This window comes from Asterias rubens, chromosome 10, assembly GCF_902459465.1.
Source record: "Asterias rubens chromosome 10, eAstRub1.3, whole genome shotgun sequence".
Lineage (NCBI taxonomy): Eukaryota > Metazoa > Echinodermata > Asteroidea > Forcipulatida > Asteriidae > Asterias > Asterias rubens.
In genome coordinates this window covers 6,321,033-6,338,785 of record NC_047071.1, presented here as the reverse complement: position 1 = coordinate 6,338,785, position 17,753 = coordinate 6,321,033, and the positions used below count along the sequence as shown (strand labels likewise).

Here is a 17,753-nt window from a genome sequence, read left to right as displayed (position 1 = left end):
CTATGATTTTTATCAGACAGTGGTTCAAACAACACCCCAAACCAGCATTAAAAAACCCAAACAAGTTCAGCTGAAACAAATAACATATTATGGTTAGGAATTTCTGACCGATAAACTGTTCAGTGTATTCTTTTCTTTTTTTTACCGCTTATCAGTGTACAGTTTAAGATGCCTACATGTATTTGCATGTGTGGTCTGACATACATGTAACCATTAACAAGTCTGCAGGAAAGACAACTGTACAAAAACTTACCCTCCCTGTCCAGTTATAGGGCTGATATGAACAAGCTGGGGCACACTCTCCCCATTCTTTTTCTTGGAGTACAGCATACCTTCCCAATTCTGTAAAATACAGGATTACAACAATAGTATTTATTTTCAATTGAAAGGCCCCGTCACACTAACATCAGCAGGAATGAAGAATTTTAAAAATAAGTTTCAAATTCAAGAGAGAATTACAAATTGACGAAGCTTTAAAATAATGTCATTTAGATTCACCTCAAATGCAGTCAGAACGCTCCTGGAATGGCCACTGAATATGGTTGGAATTCTAAAACACTTTGAATATTAAGAATGTACTGCGAATGGTACAATATGCTGCTGAATCTAGCATTTTGGTCAGTCTAAGCACAACCACCACTGAGTATGGACCCCCTGGACCATGTTGCCTTTCGATTCTCCCTGGAATGCGATCAAAATGTTTTGAATGCTGTCGGAATGCCATTAGAACATTTAGAATACAGTCAGCGTTGCAGTTAGAATACACTTAGAATGCTGTTCGATATTTCTCCATTTCCATATGCACCTTTATACACTTGTACATTTAGTTTTGAGCATGAGCAAAACATTCCAGCCAGCCACAAGAATGGGACCAAATATTTGGAGTGCACTTAACATGTACAATGACTTTTCATTTTGAAGGCATTCCAAGTCATTCTGGCCATAGTGTGACTAGGGTACATTTGTATTAGGGATTACATTATGGTCCAAAATGCTGTACTAACCTAGTGTGGTTTGGGTCTGCAATTTGGGTTCAAATCAACATTTCAAATGTCTTCTCCTACCTTTGCCTTTTTGAGTTGGGAGTAAATTGAATCCATAAGCTCTGGTTTGTTCTTGTCACATCGAGGGAGGTCTTCCATTTCATGGCCTACTAGTTCCTCACTGGTGTATCCCATTTGCTGTTTATAGGCTGTGTTGATGAATTGGACAGTGCGATTCTCATTGGTTATTTCCACTGCATCTGAGCATTTTTCAAGTGCACTAAGTAATGCATTTACGGCCCTGGATAAGATGTGAGAGTGTGAAAGAGATTACAATAATAATAAGGGGCAATTTTCATACAGCAACTCCTGCACAAAAATATAGCCCAGCACCAAACAACTGAGGTCAAGTGAAAAGGTTTAATGGCAAAATGCAATGTTATATGTATATCGTTAGTGATTAATTACAGTTATTAAGTGGTAATAAACTGTTTTAAGAACAGTCGATTCATACCCATCGTCTGGTTTCGAATACACGCCATACAACCAGCTTGTGAAAATGTTATTTAATTGATATGGTCACGTAACATAAATCCCCTCTACCCCCCCCCAAATAAAACGCAAAAAAACAACTAAAAAAACACAATAGTGTGGAAAGTGTCTATGAACTAATACTTAACTGTAGAGAGAATACTACACTTGCAGTGTTCCCTATACATGTTAGCAGATTTGTTCTCATGTTCGACCTACCATTACTGAGTAATTTTGTCTTAGGAAGGGATTTTTCCAAAAAATCTTCCTTCACTTTTACTGGATGCATACCGTGCTGTTCATCAGAGAGAGCAGTTGGATATTGTTGAGGCATTTGATTGAGTCAATCATGATTTTCTTTTGTACAAACTGAATTCTCACAATATCTATCTAAATGTTTTAATTTTGTTACAAAGTTAGCGAACTGGTATCAAACATAGAGTAGTCGTGGATGGTTTTTCATCTGAATGAAAAACAGTGCCCTCTGTATTGGTAAAAACCAAAATGAATATTCTTTATCCTCGATATTAATTTAACATGTTTATTAAGTGCCCTCTGGTATATTCCAAGGGGTTCCAGTCTAGGACCTCTCATATTTTTTATATTATTTGTTAACAGTCTCCCTGAATGTTTAAGTATATATTTACTTTATGCTGATAATGGTTTTTCGGGAGATTGGTTGCACAGCCGATAAATGTGTTTGCAGGCTGATTAAGATAGAATTCTTGACTGGTCTAAAACACGGCGTCTATTTCTTAGTGTTGAAACGTGTAGTATTTCAACCCTGACTCTTGAGAAGAGGTCTGTCCAATTTGATTACACTTTAGGTGATAACTTTCTTACTTGGGTTGATGTTCAGAAGAAACTTGGTATTTTTATTCACAGCAGGCTCACTTTCATCCCTCATTCATAAATACCTAAGACAGTTTATCCATTCTGATTGATCGAGAGGGCATCACAAGGGGTCGTTTGAATGGATGATATAACACCAGTAAAAAGTGTTGAAACATGGGCGTGACACGCGAGCTTAATTTGCAACTGTGATTATAACACAGTTTCTTCATTCCTATTGGTCGAGAGCAACGGCTGAAACAGTTGTGCAACATCACGCAATACGCGCGACGCGCTCAGCATTCCCTTATTAGGAGTTGTTTACCCGAGGGCCTTACCATTTCATAGCTGGCAGGGTGTTGTATTGAAAGAAATCATTGAACAATTATAATTTTTGCGTTTATTTTACCTTTTGACCAAAAAGTGTTGATGTTTTTTTACCGAAAAGGTATTTATGAATGGGAATCAAAGTGTGTTGAATCGGTTTTCAACTAGTGGTTTAAACCAGCCGAGGCCTGGTTCTTGATAGTTTACCTCGACTTCGTGTCGGTAAACATTGATTCCCTTATTGTGCAGCTGACTGATGATGACATTCAGTCATTCGTTTCTTTTCCCCCAAGTCAAAGTCAGGCACTATGTTCCATTCGCAACCTTGAATCTTGTTTTGAGGATATTTGCAGCTGGTTGAGTCTGTACTCTCTTTAATTGAATTGTGCTAAGTCTGAGTTTCTATTATTTGGTTCTAAGGTTCAATCAGATAAGATCAATGTTACTTCTTTCAAGATTGCTGATTCTGTGATTCCTCTCTCTCATTCTTGCAGAAACCTTGGTATAACTTTTGATTGTACAATGTCTATGTCAGGTCATATATACAATGTGTGTAAATCTGTTCGTTACCAGTTGAGAAATGTTGGCCTGATCCGCAAATACCCGACACGCCCAGCCACTGAGAAAATAGTCCATGCTCTCATTTCTTCTCGACTGGATTTCGGTAACGGTCTTCTTTTTCACTTACCCCAAACTCAACTTTCTAAACTACAAAAATTACAAAAACAGTCGCTCGCATTGTCCCTCTTACCAGGAAACACACTCACATTGCACCGGTTCTGAAGTCACTACACTGGCTACCAGTCGAATCTCGTCTTACTTTCAAACTTCTGTTGCTTATCTTTCATTGCATCAATGGTTCTGCTCCTATATAACATTTCTTTGGTTTAAAGCTTATACTCCTGTGCGATCTCTCCGATCTTCCAATACATGCATGCTTCAAGTTACTAAGAGTAGCAAATCATGGGGCGATAGGTCATTTTCCCATGCTGGACCCACCTTCTGGAATGACTTGCCTCTTCAGATCCGCAATATTTCAAGGTTAAGTTGAAAATCACACTGCTTAATCTTGCCTATGTGTAACTGGTCTATTTGTCTTATTTTCCTAGCTGTGTGTGGTTCCCCCTCCTGTGCGCCTTGAGCACCTCATTTTGGTGGATTTTGGCGCCCTATAAATATTCTTTATTATTATTATTATGACATTCCCTTTCTAAATGCTTAGAGAACCAACATTAAACGCACTCTGTTCTCTTCTCTACATTTTTCAAATTAAGAATAAATTCACTAAAAATATAGCGGCAATTTTGTCTCCTCATGCCCCATTTAAAGACTCACTTTAACATTTTGGTGTCTAAAACTTGTCACATTTCTTGCCATGGCAATTCCCCTTTGGTTGGGTGGACCTGGGCAGACTGACCGGAGACAATGGGACTGTAGGGAAAAAATGGATGCTAATGTAGTGCGCATGTCACAGGGCATCGAGGAGAAGACAGCAGAGGGACTGCTTTTGTGGGTAAAACTGAAATTGCCTTTTGGAAATAGGGAACAATGCAAATTTTAGTATTCCCTCTTAAGGCAAGTAAAGTGACTTAGACACATATTTTCTTTTGAGACATTATACATATATAATTTCTATTTATTGATCAAATGATAATGTAACACTCTAAGTAAGCAAATAACCCTAACAGACAATACCTGAGTTTGATCTGTGACCTAACCTCTCCATACTCCAACTGCAAAAGCTCGTTCAGGCAGGTAGCAGTGTTGGCATTCTCAAATATGCGACGATTAAACCCAGCATTTAAAAGCGGCAAGATGGAGATCTCATCTTTGTCAACAGAACTACATGAAAGTAAAAATTATGACACAAAATTGTAGCATTAATTCTGATATTTTAGAAACATGTATATGTAGGTCACTTCAATAGAAACCTTTTAAACAGAGGCTACAGGATAATCTCAATATTTTCACTCATACTTGCATTAAGTAATAAATAGTTCAAGTCAAAAATTCACCTCGTCGCGCGTCTTTTTCAGCCAAGAGTCTTTAATAGCGAATGCAATTGCCCCTTGACATCATTGGTGCAATTTCCCAATAGGGTTTGGGCCAATGGAGCTTTGGCCAATGGAGGTGGCTATTTTCCATAGCAAATAGACAGCGATATGAGTCCTTTGTTGCGCGGGTTTGTTTGGAGAAACAAAACTTTTACCATGCTTTAATGTGAGGTAAGAGACTTGTTATATTTTGTTTCTGGTTCTTATGGACTCCATCTACTACAAACAAGTAATAACTATATAATTCAGAGCATCCTGTAGCCGCCCTTTAATGAACAACTTGTAAAGAAATAAAAGCAACCATGAACACACTAACAAGGAGGACTGAGTTTTTAAAGATTCTGTTATTCGTTAATAATGAGATATCTCAAGAGGCGGAATGGTTACTTCAAAGTGAGGGCTTCACTTAACTGATCATTCCAAATCAAATGTGGCCATAGGCAGGTTTGCCACCTACTCCTGGGCTGAAACAGTGTTACTTCGTTCACAGTCCGTAAGGGTATAGGCCTCGCTTGTATAACAGAATGCACCACTAGTCTATTCAATCTAGGCAAAAAATGGGTTGACCTGCAACATCATTTTTTGTGTTTAATTTTCTCTTGAAACCCTCCAACAAAATATCAAGCAGGGAAAATACTGCATAGTTTGTAAAAATAAAAAAATTGCTGTTTTTAGCTTTTGTTTTCACTAATATCTAAGCAAATGCCCTGATCGTAGTAGAAATGATATCATTATGACACCATGTTTGCATGCAAGTGTCTCTTGTAACCCTTCAAACAACTTAAGGTGGAAAATGGAAGAAAGGGAAATATGCATAAATTGTATAAGTTTGCCTTGTTTCACTAAAAACCTGCACATGTAAGTGAGCCCATACCACAGTGGTTTGGGAGCCAGACATGTCTTCAAAAAATATTTTTCCAGTTTTTGTTAATACTTTTACTGGACATATCTAATGATACTTTTAAAATATAAAATAAAATATTTTTAGGCTTTAATCATATGGCAAATCTGAATTTGATCGACCTGTTATAAAAAGGCTTTGTGTAAAGCCTTGACTTGGTTTTTGTAAAAATCTATTTGCCTAGCAGCTGCTTTATTACTCTTTTTATTTGATGTATAATTTATTTTGAAACCTTTGCCCAAAGTCAGATAAAAAAAATACATCGCAAAATAAACAGAAATCGAAACGTTGAATAATATTTTCTCAATTGGTCACCAACAGCCAAAATATTTCTTGTATTTTTTTCCATTAAATGATAGAGTGAATACTTGGCAATGAAAATAAACTAGTGTACAAATCCCGCAAGATCGTCTTTACTCCTAAAAATTAAGTTTTCAGAAAGCTGTTTTTAACCAAAACCATCGTTAAACACCATACATTACACACAGAGCCGTATATTGGGAGAGTTGCGACATGAGGGGACCAGTTATTTTCGTCACATGGTTTATGGACGCCATGTTGTTACCAAAAAACACGGCGTAAAAATCACAACATCATCACACATACATTGTACAACGTGACGTCAAACCACACACACGAAAGATTATTGTACTTTTATGAAGGTGTTCATGTATGTCAAACTATGGGGGAATTCGTAGATTCGTAATCTCACAGGCTAAAATACGGGATGTAGTGCTTGGGGTTGCACGAATAGCTGGAAATGGCTTGACATTTTATCGATTTCCATGAGAAAAAATTAGGAGAAAAGGTCTGAAGTTGAGGTCGGAGGTTGAAGGTGAAGCGGAGCAACTGGCCGCAAGTCATGAAGTGGCATCCAAACGATGGAGGTAGCAAACTCAGTCAACAAATTCAGGTAAAACTTTCAATCATTGAATAAATACATGTAAAGATTAACGATTGTTTCTGAGAGTGCTAGAATTTGACTGAGGGGAGTTCATCAACAAGAGGGAACATCGACAGGGCCTGTTATTAAACATTTTTTTAAATGAACACACTTTATGTTTTTTATCAATCATTATGCTTGGCCCTGGACAAAAAAAGGTAGGGCTTCCGCTTACTAAGGTAGGGCTTATGTAATAACCTACTTGTACTCAAGAAACTTACTCCTTGGGAGCCTTATTATAGTTTCTAGAAGCCGTCTCATGTCATCACAACTTAAGGGCTTAGACATGTTACTGGGTCTAACTCTAAGGCCTAGCAGGTTTTAAACAATTTCATGGTCATCAAAATGTCATATTCAAATTGTTCTGTTGATTCCACTGGTGCTTAGTTCAGAATTTGTGAGTTACAAACTGGCATCATGATGAAAAGAAAGGAAATTGGTGCATGACGAATGAAGAGTTCAGTTTAAGTTGGGTGACTCATGTTCTACTTTCAATATCTTTTTTTTGCTCTTTGTTAATATTCAGTTTGCTTGTGTTTTCTATTGTTATTAACATTTTGTAGTTTTTTTATATTTATATTTGGCTGTCTTTGATCTTCACACCTTCAAGCTACTGGTAAGTTATTTCAGTATTTTTGAAAATTGGGCTACTTCTAATTGTAATATTTGTTGTGTGCCGAATGTACTTGTTTACAGATTCTAGCAATACAATTTCAAACAAATTTCCTTAAGTTTTTTTACCTGTACGCATTTTATTAGATCCTTAACATCCTATTCCTAGTGCTGATGCCTGCGACTTGTTTATTATATATTGTAACGCGCTGTCGTTGTCAAGAACTTGTGTTGTTTGTTGATTGACAATAATTAAATGCTACAGACCTAGACAGGAATAGGACAACACAACTGAAAAAATAATTGTGACACAAAAACAGCTTTCCTTTAGTCTTTGATTCTCGTCTTCTTTTTATAATCACAGGGAGTTGCGTTTTCTTTAATCTTGACAGAAAATGGGGGAGTAGGCCTGGTGCAATCCAAAAGTGGTCTACATGTATTTGCATTGGCTGTTGAGACCAGAGAGACCCAGATCAGCACCGACTGCCCTCTCCAGGGGCCGATTTCACTAACGTCTATGTTTGCGATCATCGCTAACACACTTGCGATGAGATCGCAAACCTCAAATCCATCGCAATTGCGATGTCGCTAATTCTGCGTTTCACTAAAGTCATCGCAATTGCGATGACGTTAAAAGGGAAATAAAGTTTTTGTACGAGGCTAATAGTAGTGACCTTTGACATCCCGCAACAAAATCGTCGGTCGTCGCTCGAAATGAAATGGCATTGTGCAGTTTATATGTAAGTCGTTGTCATGTTGGTGCCTACGAACTATTGTGGACGATGTTTAGGCATTCATTTACAAAGGGTTAAAGCATTTATAGGCCTATGGCCTCTATTATAATTTTAGATTTTAATAAACAGTTTTCGTAAATCTGTTGTTACGGTGGGGTTGATGAAAATTCTGACATATCTGTCTAATAATATAGCTTCACACTGTCAATTTGCCAATACATTACACATTTTTTTTAAAAATGATGGTTAAAATAATCGAACCCATATAGTATCTCCTTTTTACCGATATTAAGGGGCTCTTTGCTGCAGTTGCGTCGCTGATAGTTGTCATCGGCAATCTGAGTCTACCAGGTAAAAGACCGCAAGACTACAATAATGTAGCGCCACTCATTTTACTCTAAATCACGGGCAATTTATACGTCAAAACGTACACCGCTATAACTATAAGCACATAATGGCGCGATGTATCATAAGTTTGCGATGAACTTTTACTTTCCGACCACTAACATGTCATCGCAAGATTGTCATCGCTAAATAAAACTTTGCGACGAGTATATTCATCGTTAAGTTTTAGTGAAATTGTCGGCTAAAAATCCATCGCTAAGTTGCGATGGATTTAGATTTAGCGATCGATTTTGGCGTTTGCGATGACCAAAACGCGTTAGTGAAATCGACCCCTGATCACGTGGGAACCCAAACCCGGTGCCTGGATTCCCAGGTGCTCCGGATGTCTGCGGTCAGCACTGCCTGTGACTCAGTGACCTTATAGTGACCCCTACAAGTTAAAATATTGTTTATACATGTATCTTCCCCAAATGTGGTTGATATGTAAGCACAGATGGTGTTGTTACTCAATTTTTTAAACTATTAACAGAAAGCATCTGAGGTTGACACATTGTTCTCTTGGTTCTATATTATAGCAATTTTCCTTGTACAATCCAGAGTGTTGTGGGTGGTTCGATTCCACCGGTGCTTAGTTTAAGATTTTGAGGCACACTGACACCATGTCACTATGATGGATACTGATCGTGTTGTTATCCCTGTCCTTTGAAATGTTCTGATCCCAAATAAGGTGCATTTCTTTATTATCAGAAGTATCAGGTCTGGAAGTATGAAAAAGTGCCTTGACCTAAAGTCTGGTACAGTGACTTACTAAAATTTGAATTTATTAGTCTCCATCATAGTGACATGGTGTCAGTGTGCCTCAAAATGCTGTGTTTGTCAGATAATTTGGGACAAGCTCTTTCAAGAAACAGTGAACACCAACTGTTATATGACTTTCAATGTAGAATAACAGAAGGCTTTGTTGATGTAGTGGCTGCTATACAAAAGCTTAGCAGTGATATAAACAAAAAATACAAAAATAGCATTCACAATCCCTTGTGACCAAGCAAGTCATTCTACCAGCTAACCTTAGTACCAGCTACCAGACATTATGCAAATCTAATTTGCAAATGGCTTTATAAGTGTTGACTGATCACCCCATGTAACATATAAATTAATGGTAAAGCAAAAACGTACTGGATTTTAACTGGTTATACCAGACATGTATTGGTCATTATCTTCAAGCAGACTTAAATTCTTGATTCTGATTGGTCGATCCATAGCAACAAGAGTGTGATATAAACCTAAATTGTACAGCCCATACATTATTACATGCGCGCTCGTGAAATACAAGGAAATTTAACGCTATTTCAAAGGTTCATATTTCCTCAACCAAATAAGCTATTTTGACAATCTATACATCATATGAAAGGGCTTTACGTACTTCATTAAAATGGATATGTTGGTGACCTTCTCTTGACCTTTTGACCTGTCTAAACAGGTAGTGCATGTAGAATGCTTTGAAAATGCTTGCATGGAAGTACTCTTTGTAATGCTTGAGGTATACCTATTCCAACTGAGTAATCAAGTGAATAATCAAGTACAAGAAAGGCCTTTTCACACAAGGAAAATAAGCAGGGGGCCTTGGTCCTAAGAACACAAAGTTGTTTAATCCACATCGTGTTTAAGTTACACATACCTCTGCTTAATAAGCACGGGTCCCTCATCTTTTAAGACCATGGTGTAAACCAGTGTCTTAAAAACACAGAGATGTGTAAATAATACCACGATTGTCGGTGCCTGGTGTGTGAAAGAACACCGCTTGTGTAACATAGGACCCTGGTGTAGCTGGAGCTACTAAGCATGCGTACAAAAAGAAACACATGATGCAAGTAAATCAAGATGCTCGATCCCGTTATTCGGTAACGTTGAAAAGAAACCTTTGACGTGATTATGAGAACGTGTGTGCACGACTCCTTCAAGTGGTCAAGATGACATTGTCAAGATGTTTTCAAGATGTTTTGAAAAGTTCACTCTTGAAAATCATTTGTTTTTCCCTAAAATTGTTAGATGTTTTTGAATCAAAAAGGGACACTCCTACAGAAGTATGGGGTTTGAGATGATAGCGGCACAAGCCTCATTATAGTTCTATGAGTATGTATCGATCATTCCATGGGTAAGTTTCAAGATCAAGAAACTTAACCAATTTTATAGAAAACTTCAGTGGGCAACAAAACAAGAATGCCAGAAATTATGACAACATTCAGCATTAAGAATCTGCACTTCCCAGTTTATTATCGATTGTTACTGTTTCTGCTCTTGGAATTCGGTGGTTGCAATAAATGTTTCAAGCCTCATAGCTACACATTCTTCGTCCAAAAAAAAACCACACTTATTTTTAGGGGCTGATTCCTGACAGTGCAGGGGAAATGATTGGTAACTAACATATATATGCACTAGCCATGTTATGCTTGGTGTCCGGATATATCCGTAACAAAACCAATAAACATTGTTGATTATAAAGGGCTGATGAGGAAATTCTGGACTCAATAAGAACGGATGAAAATGTATCATCTCTCAATTTAATATTTTACATTTAAGTATTAAAGCACTGGACACTATTGTAATACTCATAATGAAAGCACACAACTTCGTGTAAACAGGGTAGTTTTTTCTTCCATTATTATCACGCAATTTCGATGACCAATTGAGCTCAAATTTTCACAGGTTTCTTATTTTATGCATATGTTGCAATACACCAAATGGAAGGCTAGTCTTTGACAATTACCAATAGTGTCCAGTGTCTTATATTTCTAAAGTTTTCTTAGTTTTTAAATGTTTTCTTAGGGTTTATGCCTAATTACTTTTAAGCATTCTACAATAGCAAATGGAAAGAAATTTGTTTCATGTTTTCAATGTTATCAAATAAAATTTAAATCTTGAATATTATATTAATTGTACACAGACCTGACAACTGAGGGCACACCATCAAACAGTTCAGCGATACCAAAGGGCATTAAACATGTTTAAGATGGTAAAACGGGGGGTAAAACTAACAATGTTGAATACCAACCTTTTTCTTGTCAGAGCTACCATAACAACGTGGTCGCTGTATTTCGTAGCCTTCATTGATCTACAGGTAAAAGAAAATATATATATATATTGAAATGTAGTTTACTGTTAAACAGTATCACCAATAATGAACTTATAAAAACTGTGTTGTTGTTTTAAGGTGTTAAGTATTCAGCCAATCACCTCTTGCTCTTGTTTTTTCTAGGTGTTCGTGAACCCTCAACATCAAGATGCCATAATGATGTCATAAGGTGTTGAATTACAAGGTTTCTAGAATTGAAAAGTGGTAATTAGTTATTCACTGGTTTAATTTAATTGAACTTGAAAGCTAAGAAGTTCATTGTAAATATTTTGATTGGGCCGTGTATTAATTACCTTGGCAGCGTGTTAACCTGTCCCGAGGAAACCGTGAAAAAGATGAATAGTATGATCTGGAATTTCTTTTGGGATGGTAAAATCGAAAAAATTAAGAGGGCTACCATCATTGGTCCAAAAGACTCGGGTGGGATGGGTCTTGTTGACATTAACTGCAAATTAATGAGCCTCAAATTAAACTGGCTAGCTCGATACCCCTCATCTCAAGGGAAATGGAAATATTTCTTTGACTATTGGATTAATAAACCTAGCGCCAATGATCACTTGGGATGGTATATATTTGCCAATCAGAAAAAAGCTCTGAAAACCACGTCCTTTTATATTGATGTGATCAATGCCTTTGATAAAGCAGGGGGTATTATGGATTGTAAACATTCTAGTGTTTTAGAAACAAGAGAAATGCCTTTGTGGAATAATGTTAGCGTCACCAAGGACAACGTCACTTTTGGTAGTACCGTGCTTAAATCTTTTGGTATTAACAGGATAAAACATATTGTGAAACAGGGTAAACTGATCTCTTTTAAAGAAATTGCTGAAATGTGTGCATTACGTAATATTAATGCCGGTAGAATGCTAGGTCGCCTTAAGCATCATGTGGATTATAACCTAGTTGAAGAAAAAAGAGAAGGTCCAGCTACTCCTTTATGTAATTGGTTAGTCATCAAAGATTATAACGGAGAGGAGTCTGCTCCGATGTATTTAACTAAAGCCAAGACCAACTACGGCAACCTGATTAGGAAAAAAACTGTAGTTCCTAGAGTTCAACCAATTTGGCAAAATATATTCAGTACTAGTCAAGATCTTGATTGGTCTGCGATATGGATCAGCGATTTTAAGAACTACTTAATGGATTCTGATGATAAGCAATTCATGTACAAACTTAGACACAGAATTTTACCTACAAAAGATGTTTTGCTTAAAATTGGTATTGTTAGAGAAGAATCTTGCCCGCTCTGTAATGTAGAAAGAGAAACTCATGAGCATATTTTCATTTACTGTACTCACACATTGGATGCTTGGATTTTTGTAGAAAGATTGCTTAGCAAATATACAGGTAACAAATATTTTTATTTAAACGACTCTAACAGAATTCTTGGATATGCTCTAAAACCGGTTCAGGCCATCGTTGTTGCTAAATTGCTTAGGCTGATCTGGAATATTCGATGCAAAAAGGTGTTTAATAGTTATTCCAGACCAGCCGAAATCGACATCATCTCACAGTTAAAGTTATCTTTGAAATATTTTCTTCGAATGGAAAAGAACAGGTTAAAACCAGAATCATTCAAAAATTGCTATACTAGGAACAATGCTTTGTGTTTCACCACTAAGGACGAAGTCCGTTTTAATTACTAATTGCCTGTTTTACCAAGGGCCAAGTTATTTCCTTTGTCCCATATGTATCATGTTTTTCTAATTTTTGTTTTTGTTGTTGTCAGTATTGTTTTTTCCTGAACCACGTGATTCCCGAGTCACGCTAAATTGTAGATATTTGTATATATAATAGAGGTATTCATTTAACTATTTAATTATTTTGTTTATTGTTATTATTATTGTTATTTTCTGAGCTTCTGTTACTTACTGTGCCTGTTATATATTAGAAGTATTTACCGGAGTGTCTTTTGATAGTGTGTTTATTTGATGTATGCCTTTGCTGATGAATGTTGAATAAACGGAGTAATATAACTCCACATCAAAAAAAAAAGAAAAAAAAAAGAAGTTCATGGTTGGGCAATTTGACAGATAAAAACTAGGGAAACATTTGAAAAGTTAAAGTCATCCCCCAATAGCTTTACTTCTGGTTGTACTGGAAGGCCAAATTTGCCTTTTTTTTAAAAATTTTTTCTTAAAAAAAAAAAGATTCAGGCATAACTCAAAGTTTGTAACTGTAACCAAGGATTTAAAATAGCTGACACATGTTTTTTTTTGCAGGCCTGTGATAATAAATAAAGAGCTGAAACACTACATGATGTAAGAATGATCAAGTGAGCGCCCGTCAAGCATTTACGTAAGCATTAGGAAACCCCTTTAATCCAGTTACTCGGCTTATCACATCATTGCTTTTATAAGACATGCCAAGCTGATATAAAAAAATAATCAAAAAATAGGGGAAACAACCCTGAAATAAACTAGAATTTAGTGTTTATAGAAACAAATACTTCGGTGTTCGGGTACCGTCGGTCAGTGTTTGAATTGATGGAAAGAATATTGTTAATAGCTCGCCAAAATGCAAAGAAATCAATATGAAAATAGATTACTTTTATACATTAAATTTTTCCTCAATGGTTTCAGTGGGAACTATAAACAACCTGCATACACCAAATATTTAACAGAAAAAGCCAAGCCGAAAATCATTTGTTGCTCATGATAGGATTTTTCAAAACAATAAACTTTTGTTGTAAACAGATTTTTAAACCTATGACATTATAGCTAAGTTCTTGTCAAAAGATTTTAAGTACATGTATGTACTTAGTAACTTAAACAATGTCAGCACACGAAAGCAAAATGATATTTGTTCACATCATTATCTTTAAAGGCTGGGGTCAAACTTTATTTCATACAGTGCGAACTTGTCGGAAGTCCAGATACACATGATTCTTTGGCATTCTGATCTGGTCTGGCCAAACATGGCCCAGATCTGACAGCATCTGAATACGTGCGACTGGCCCAGACCAAGTCAGCTAGGGCATGTCACTTCTGGGCTAGATCTGGGCCAGTTTGTCAGAGTTAGCTGGGATGGACATGTTTTAAATGGATTTGTTGACCCGTAAAACTTGCGCATCCATGTATGTACATGTATGCGTCTCTACAGACCAAGATATGTCAAACAAGCACATTTAATTGGCGGCCATTGTGAAATTCAAGATGGCTCCTTGAACCAAATGATCCAAAGTTCTTATTGGGTTCATTGACTCTGACAACATGGGTAAAAAACCAACACCAAGTTTCTGTGAGAATTATAGACCGTGATACGGGCAAAAATGCATTTGATGTGGCCATTTTGAAATTCAAAATGGCCGCCTTACCCAAATGATTGTTTAATTTGGTCGTATATATAATATTGATATGTGTCTCTAGAGACATACATCAATTCGGTTAACTCTGAGGTTCTGAAGGTCCCCAGTACCCCTACTTCAAATAACCTCCCCCAAGATGAGCAATAAATGGCCGCCTTACCCAAATGATTGTTTAATTTGGTCGTATGTGTCTCTAGAGACATACATCAATTCGGTTAACTCTGAGGTTCTGAAGGTCCCCAGTACCCCTACTTCAAATAACCTCCCCCAAGATGAGCAACAAATGGCCGCCTTACCCAAATGAATGTTTAATTTGGTCGTATGTGTCTCTAGAGACATACATCAATTCGGTTTACTCTGAGGTTCTGAAGGTCCCCAGTACCCCTACTTCAAATAACCTCCCCCAAGATGAGCAACAAATGGCCGCCTTACCCAAATGATTGTTTAATTTGGTCGTATGTGTCTCTAGAGACATACATCAATTCGGTTAACTCTGAGGTTCTGAAGGTCCCCAGTACCCCTACTTCAAATAACCTCCCCCAAGATGAGCAACAAATGGCCGCCTTACCCAAATGATTGTTTAATTTGGTCGTATGTGTCTCTAGAGATATACATCAATTCGGTTAACTCTGAGGTTCTGAAGGTCCCCAGTACCCCTACTTCAAATAACCTCCCCCAAGATGAGCGACAAGCCCTTACACAACTCCGCCAATCACCAGACATAGTGGTTAAACCGGCTGACAAGGGGTCCGCAGTTGTAGTCATTAACACACATGACTGTATTGCTGAGGGCCTCAGACAGCTCAGCAACAGTGATCATTACATTGAATGTGCCACTGATCCCACTGAATCTTTCTCCCAAGATATCAGTGACACCCTGGTTAGAATTTATAATGCTAATGGTATAGTGAAAGATACACTTAACTATCTTCTCCAACATGACCCCCGTACAGCAAGGTTCTACCTTCTACCTAAGATACACAAGCCCAATAACCCGGGGAGACCAATTGTATCTGGGAATGGTAGCCCCACAGAGCACATTTCTGAGTTTGTTGATAGCTTTCTCAAACCCTTAGTCTGCCATATTCCTTCCTTCATCAAAGATACCAAAGACTTTCTCCACAAACTAGATGAGGTCAAGCACCAAATACCTGACTCTGCTATTCTGGTTAATTTTGATGTTTCATCACTGTATACTAACATACCCCCTCAGTGAGGCATATATTAAGGAACTCATGAGACACATTCTAATGAAGAATAATTTCACATTTTCTGACAGGCATTTTCTACAGGTACAGGGTACTGCCATGGGTACCAAAATGGCACCCTCATATGCTAACCTAATTTATGTCTCAGTTGGAGGACAGACTCCTGTCCTCCGTAGTTGGAGGACAGACTTCTGTCCTCCTTCCCCAACTGACCACTAGTTTGGTGGAGATTTATTAATGATATTTTCTGTAATTATGTTCTGTTAATTTTCCTTTTTGATCAACTCTAAACATGTATGTATTTAAGGCTGCATAGCAAACAATTGTTAAAAACAGTTAATTACAAACAAACATTGTTTTGTGCTATTTTTGCTGAATGCATTATACCTTTCACTGTACTTTTATTTCATCAATCAACATTGTTATTGTTATAAAGTAAACCAATTAACCAAGTCGAGGTAAATTTTCAAGGACCAGGCCTCTGCGGGTTTAATCCAAACCCAAATCATTCTGAATAATGAAGGAGTAATCTTTCGGTTAAACTTGGTGTTGGGTGAGAAGTAACACTAAAGTCATGAAACATGCACAGGAAAATTGCGAATGAAATCTGTTCCCTGGTCTTGAAGCAAAGTCAATAAACAGTGTGAAAAACAAAAAATACTTACCTGCACAAACCCAAGGCATCAAAGTTTTTAGAATATCTGTGATCAATGATAATGATATCGTGCTGCTTTTCCACAAAGCATTCCAGCGCATCAGTGGGATTTCGAGCAATATTGCACTTATAACCACCCTTGTCTGCTGCCCACCAAAATGCATCACTCTGAGCATCTTCTTTAGAAAATACCAACAAAATCTGCCAAATTTAAATGAAAACAGAAAATAACCGCATTATAATAAAAACAAATTATTCTAAATTAATACAATTAACCACAAGGAGAACTGACTGGGTAACTTCAAAATAGTTTTGGTTTGAACAAGAAAAGTTTACTAGAGTTGAACTTGAAGCAACCACTGGCATGTTTATTCTGCTGTAGTCATGCTGTAGTCAATTTCATGTTTGTTCAACCCCTTGAGTCATTCCTAATAGCAGTGAAGTATTTTTTAAACACATTTGCATACAAATATAGATGAATGCATATTTGAGGTACATCCAACACTATATGCAGGGACAATTAAGTTCATTTATTGATCATTGCCATTGAACAGAGGTGGATTTTCCATTGTAGATACCCTTCTTATGGTGAGGCACTGTTTTATGGCTCGCTATGCTCAAGCAATTGGCCCTGTACATTAACTATACACCTAGAAGAACTGAGCAAATATATGGCTGAGAAGTTCCAGCCAAAACTAGCATTCTGCTAAAGCACCTCGCCAAAAAGTTACACATCCACCTTCACTTTGCTTTTTAATCTGCAAAGGTAAAGCCATTGTTAACCACCTGTGTTCCTCGGTTAGCGATTCAGCTTGACCTCACAATAGCCGACTGGTCGCTCCGCAGAGCCGCCGGAATATTCATGTTTATTGACATTGTTAAGAATTCAAGTTTACTAGCGGGATGCCGCGCAGATGAGGAAGATTCTAGTATATAAATGTTGTAAAAGGTAATGTGGGGTAAGGGAGGTATTCTTATAGGTAATAATTGGATGAGAAATTGTATTTATAATTGGGATGGAAAATTGTCATTAATGTTATATTTTGATAAATTGTTGGGCATGCACAACATAGTTGTGAAACGTCGCCTCCCCTCCTCACCTTCTCTCTTACGTTCTCCAACTAAAGGACATGGTGATGGTTTCTGGAATTGAATATTTGGGAAGGGTATACTTGGCAATGATGGTACT

General features: G+C 37.2%; 1 protein-coding gene across 2 annotated transcripts in view; it reads right to left on the bottom strand.

Annotated features, from left to right (window-relative positions):
• The window catches only part of LOC117295510 (high affinity cAMP-specific and IBMX-insensitive 3',5'-cyclic phosphodiesterase 8B-like), a 186,790-nt gene that overhangs the window by 144,958 nt on the left and 24,079 nt on the right, over positions 1 to 17,753 (bottom strand). For both annotated transcript variants that reach the window (XM_033778196.1, XM_033778197.1), the window contains exons 4-8: positions 16,575 to 16,765; positions 11,314 to 11,373; positions 4,368 to 4,514; positions 1,065 to 1,284; positions 254 to 342 (exon numbers count right to left, since the gene is read on the bottom strand). In XM_033778196.1, coding sequence (XP_033634087.1) covers positions 254 to 342; positions 1,065 to 1,284; positions 4,368 to 4,514; positions 11,314 to 11,373; positions 16,575 to 16,765 — 707 coding nt within the window. The remainder of the gene's footprint in view (positions 1 to 253; positions 343 to 1,064; positions 1,285 to 4,367; positions 4,515 to 11,313; positions 11,374 to 16,574; positions 16,766 to 17,753) is intronic.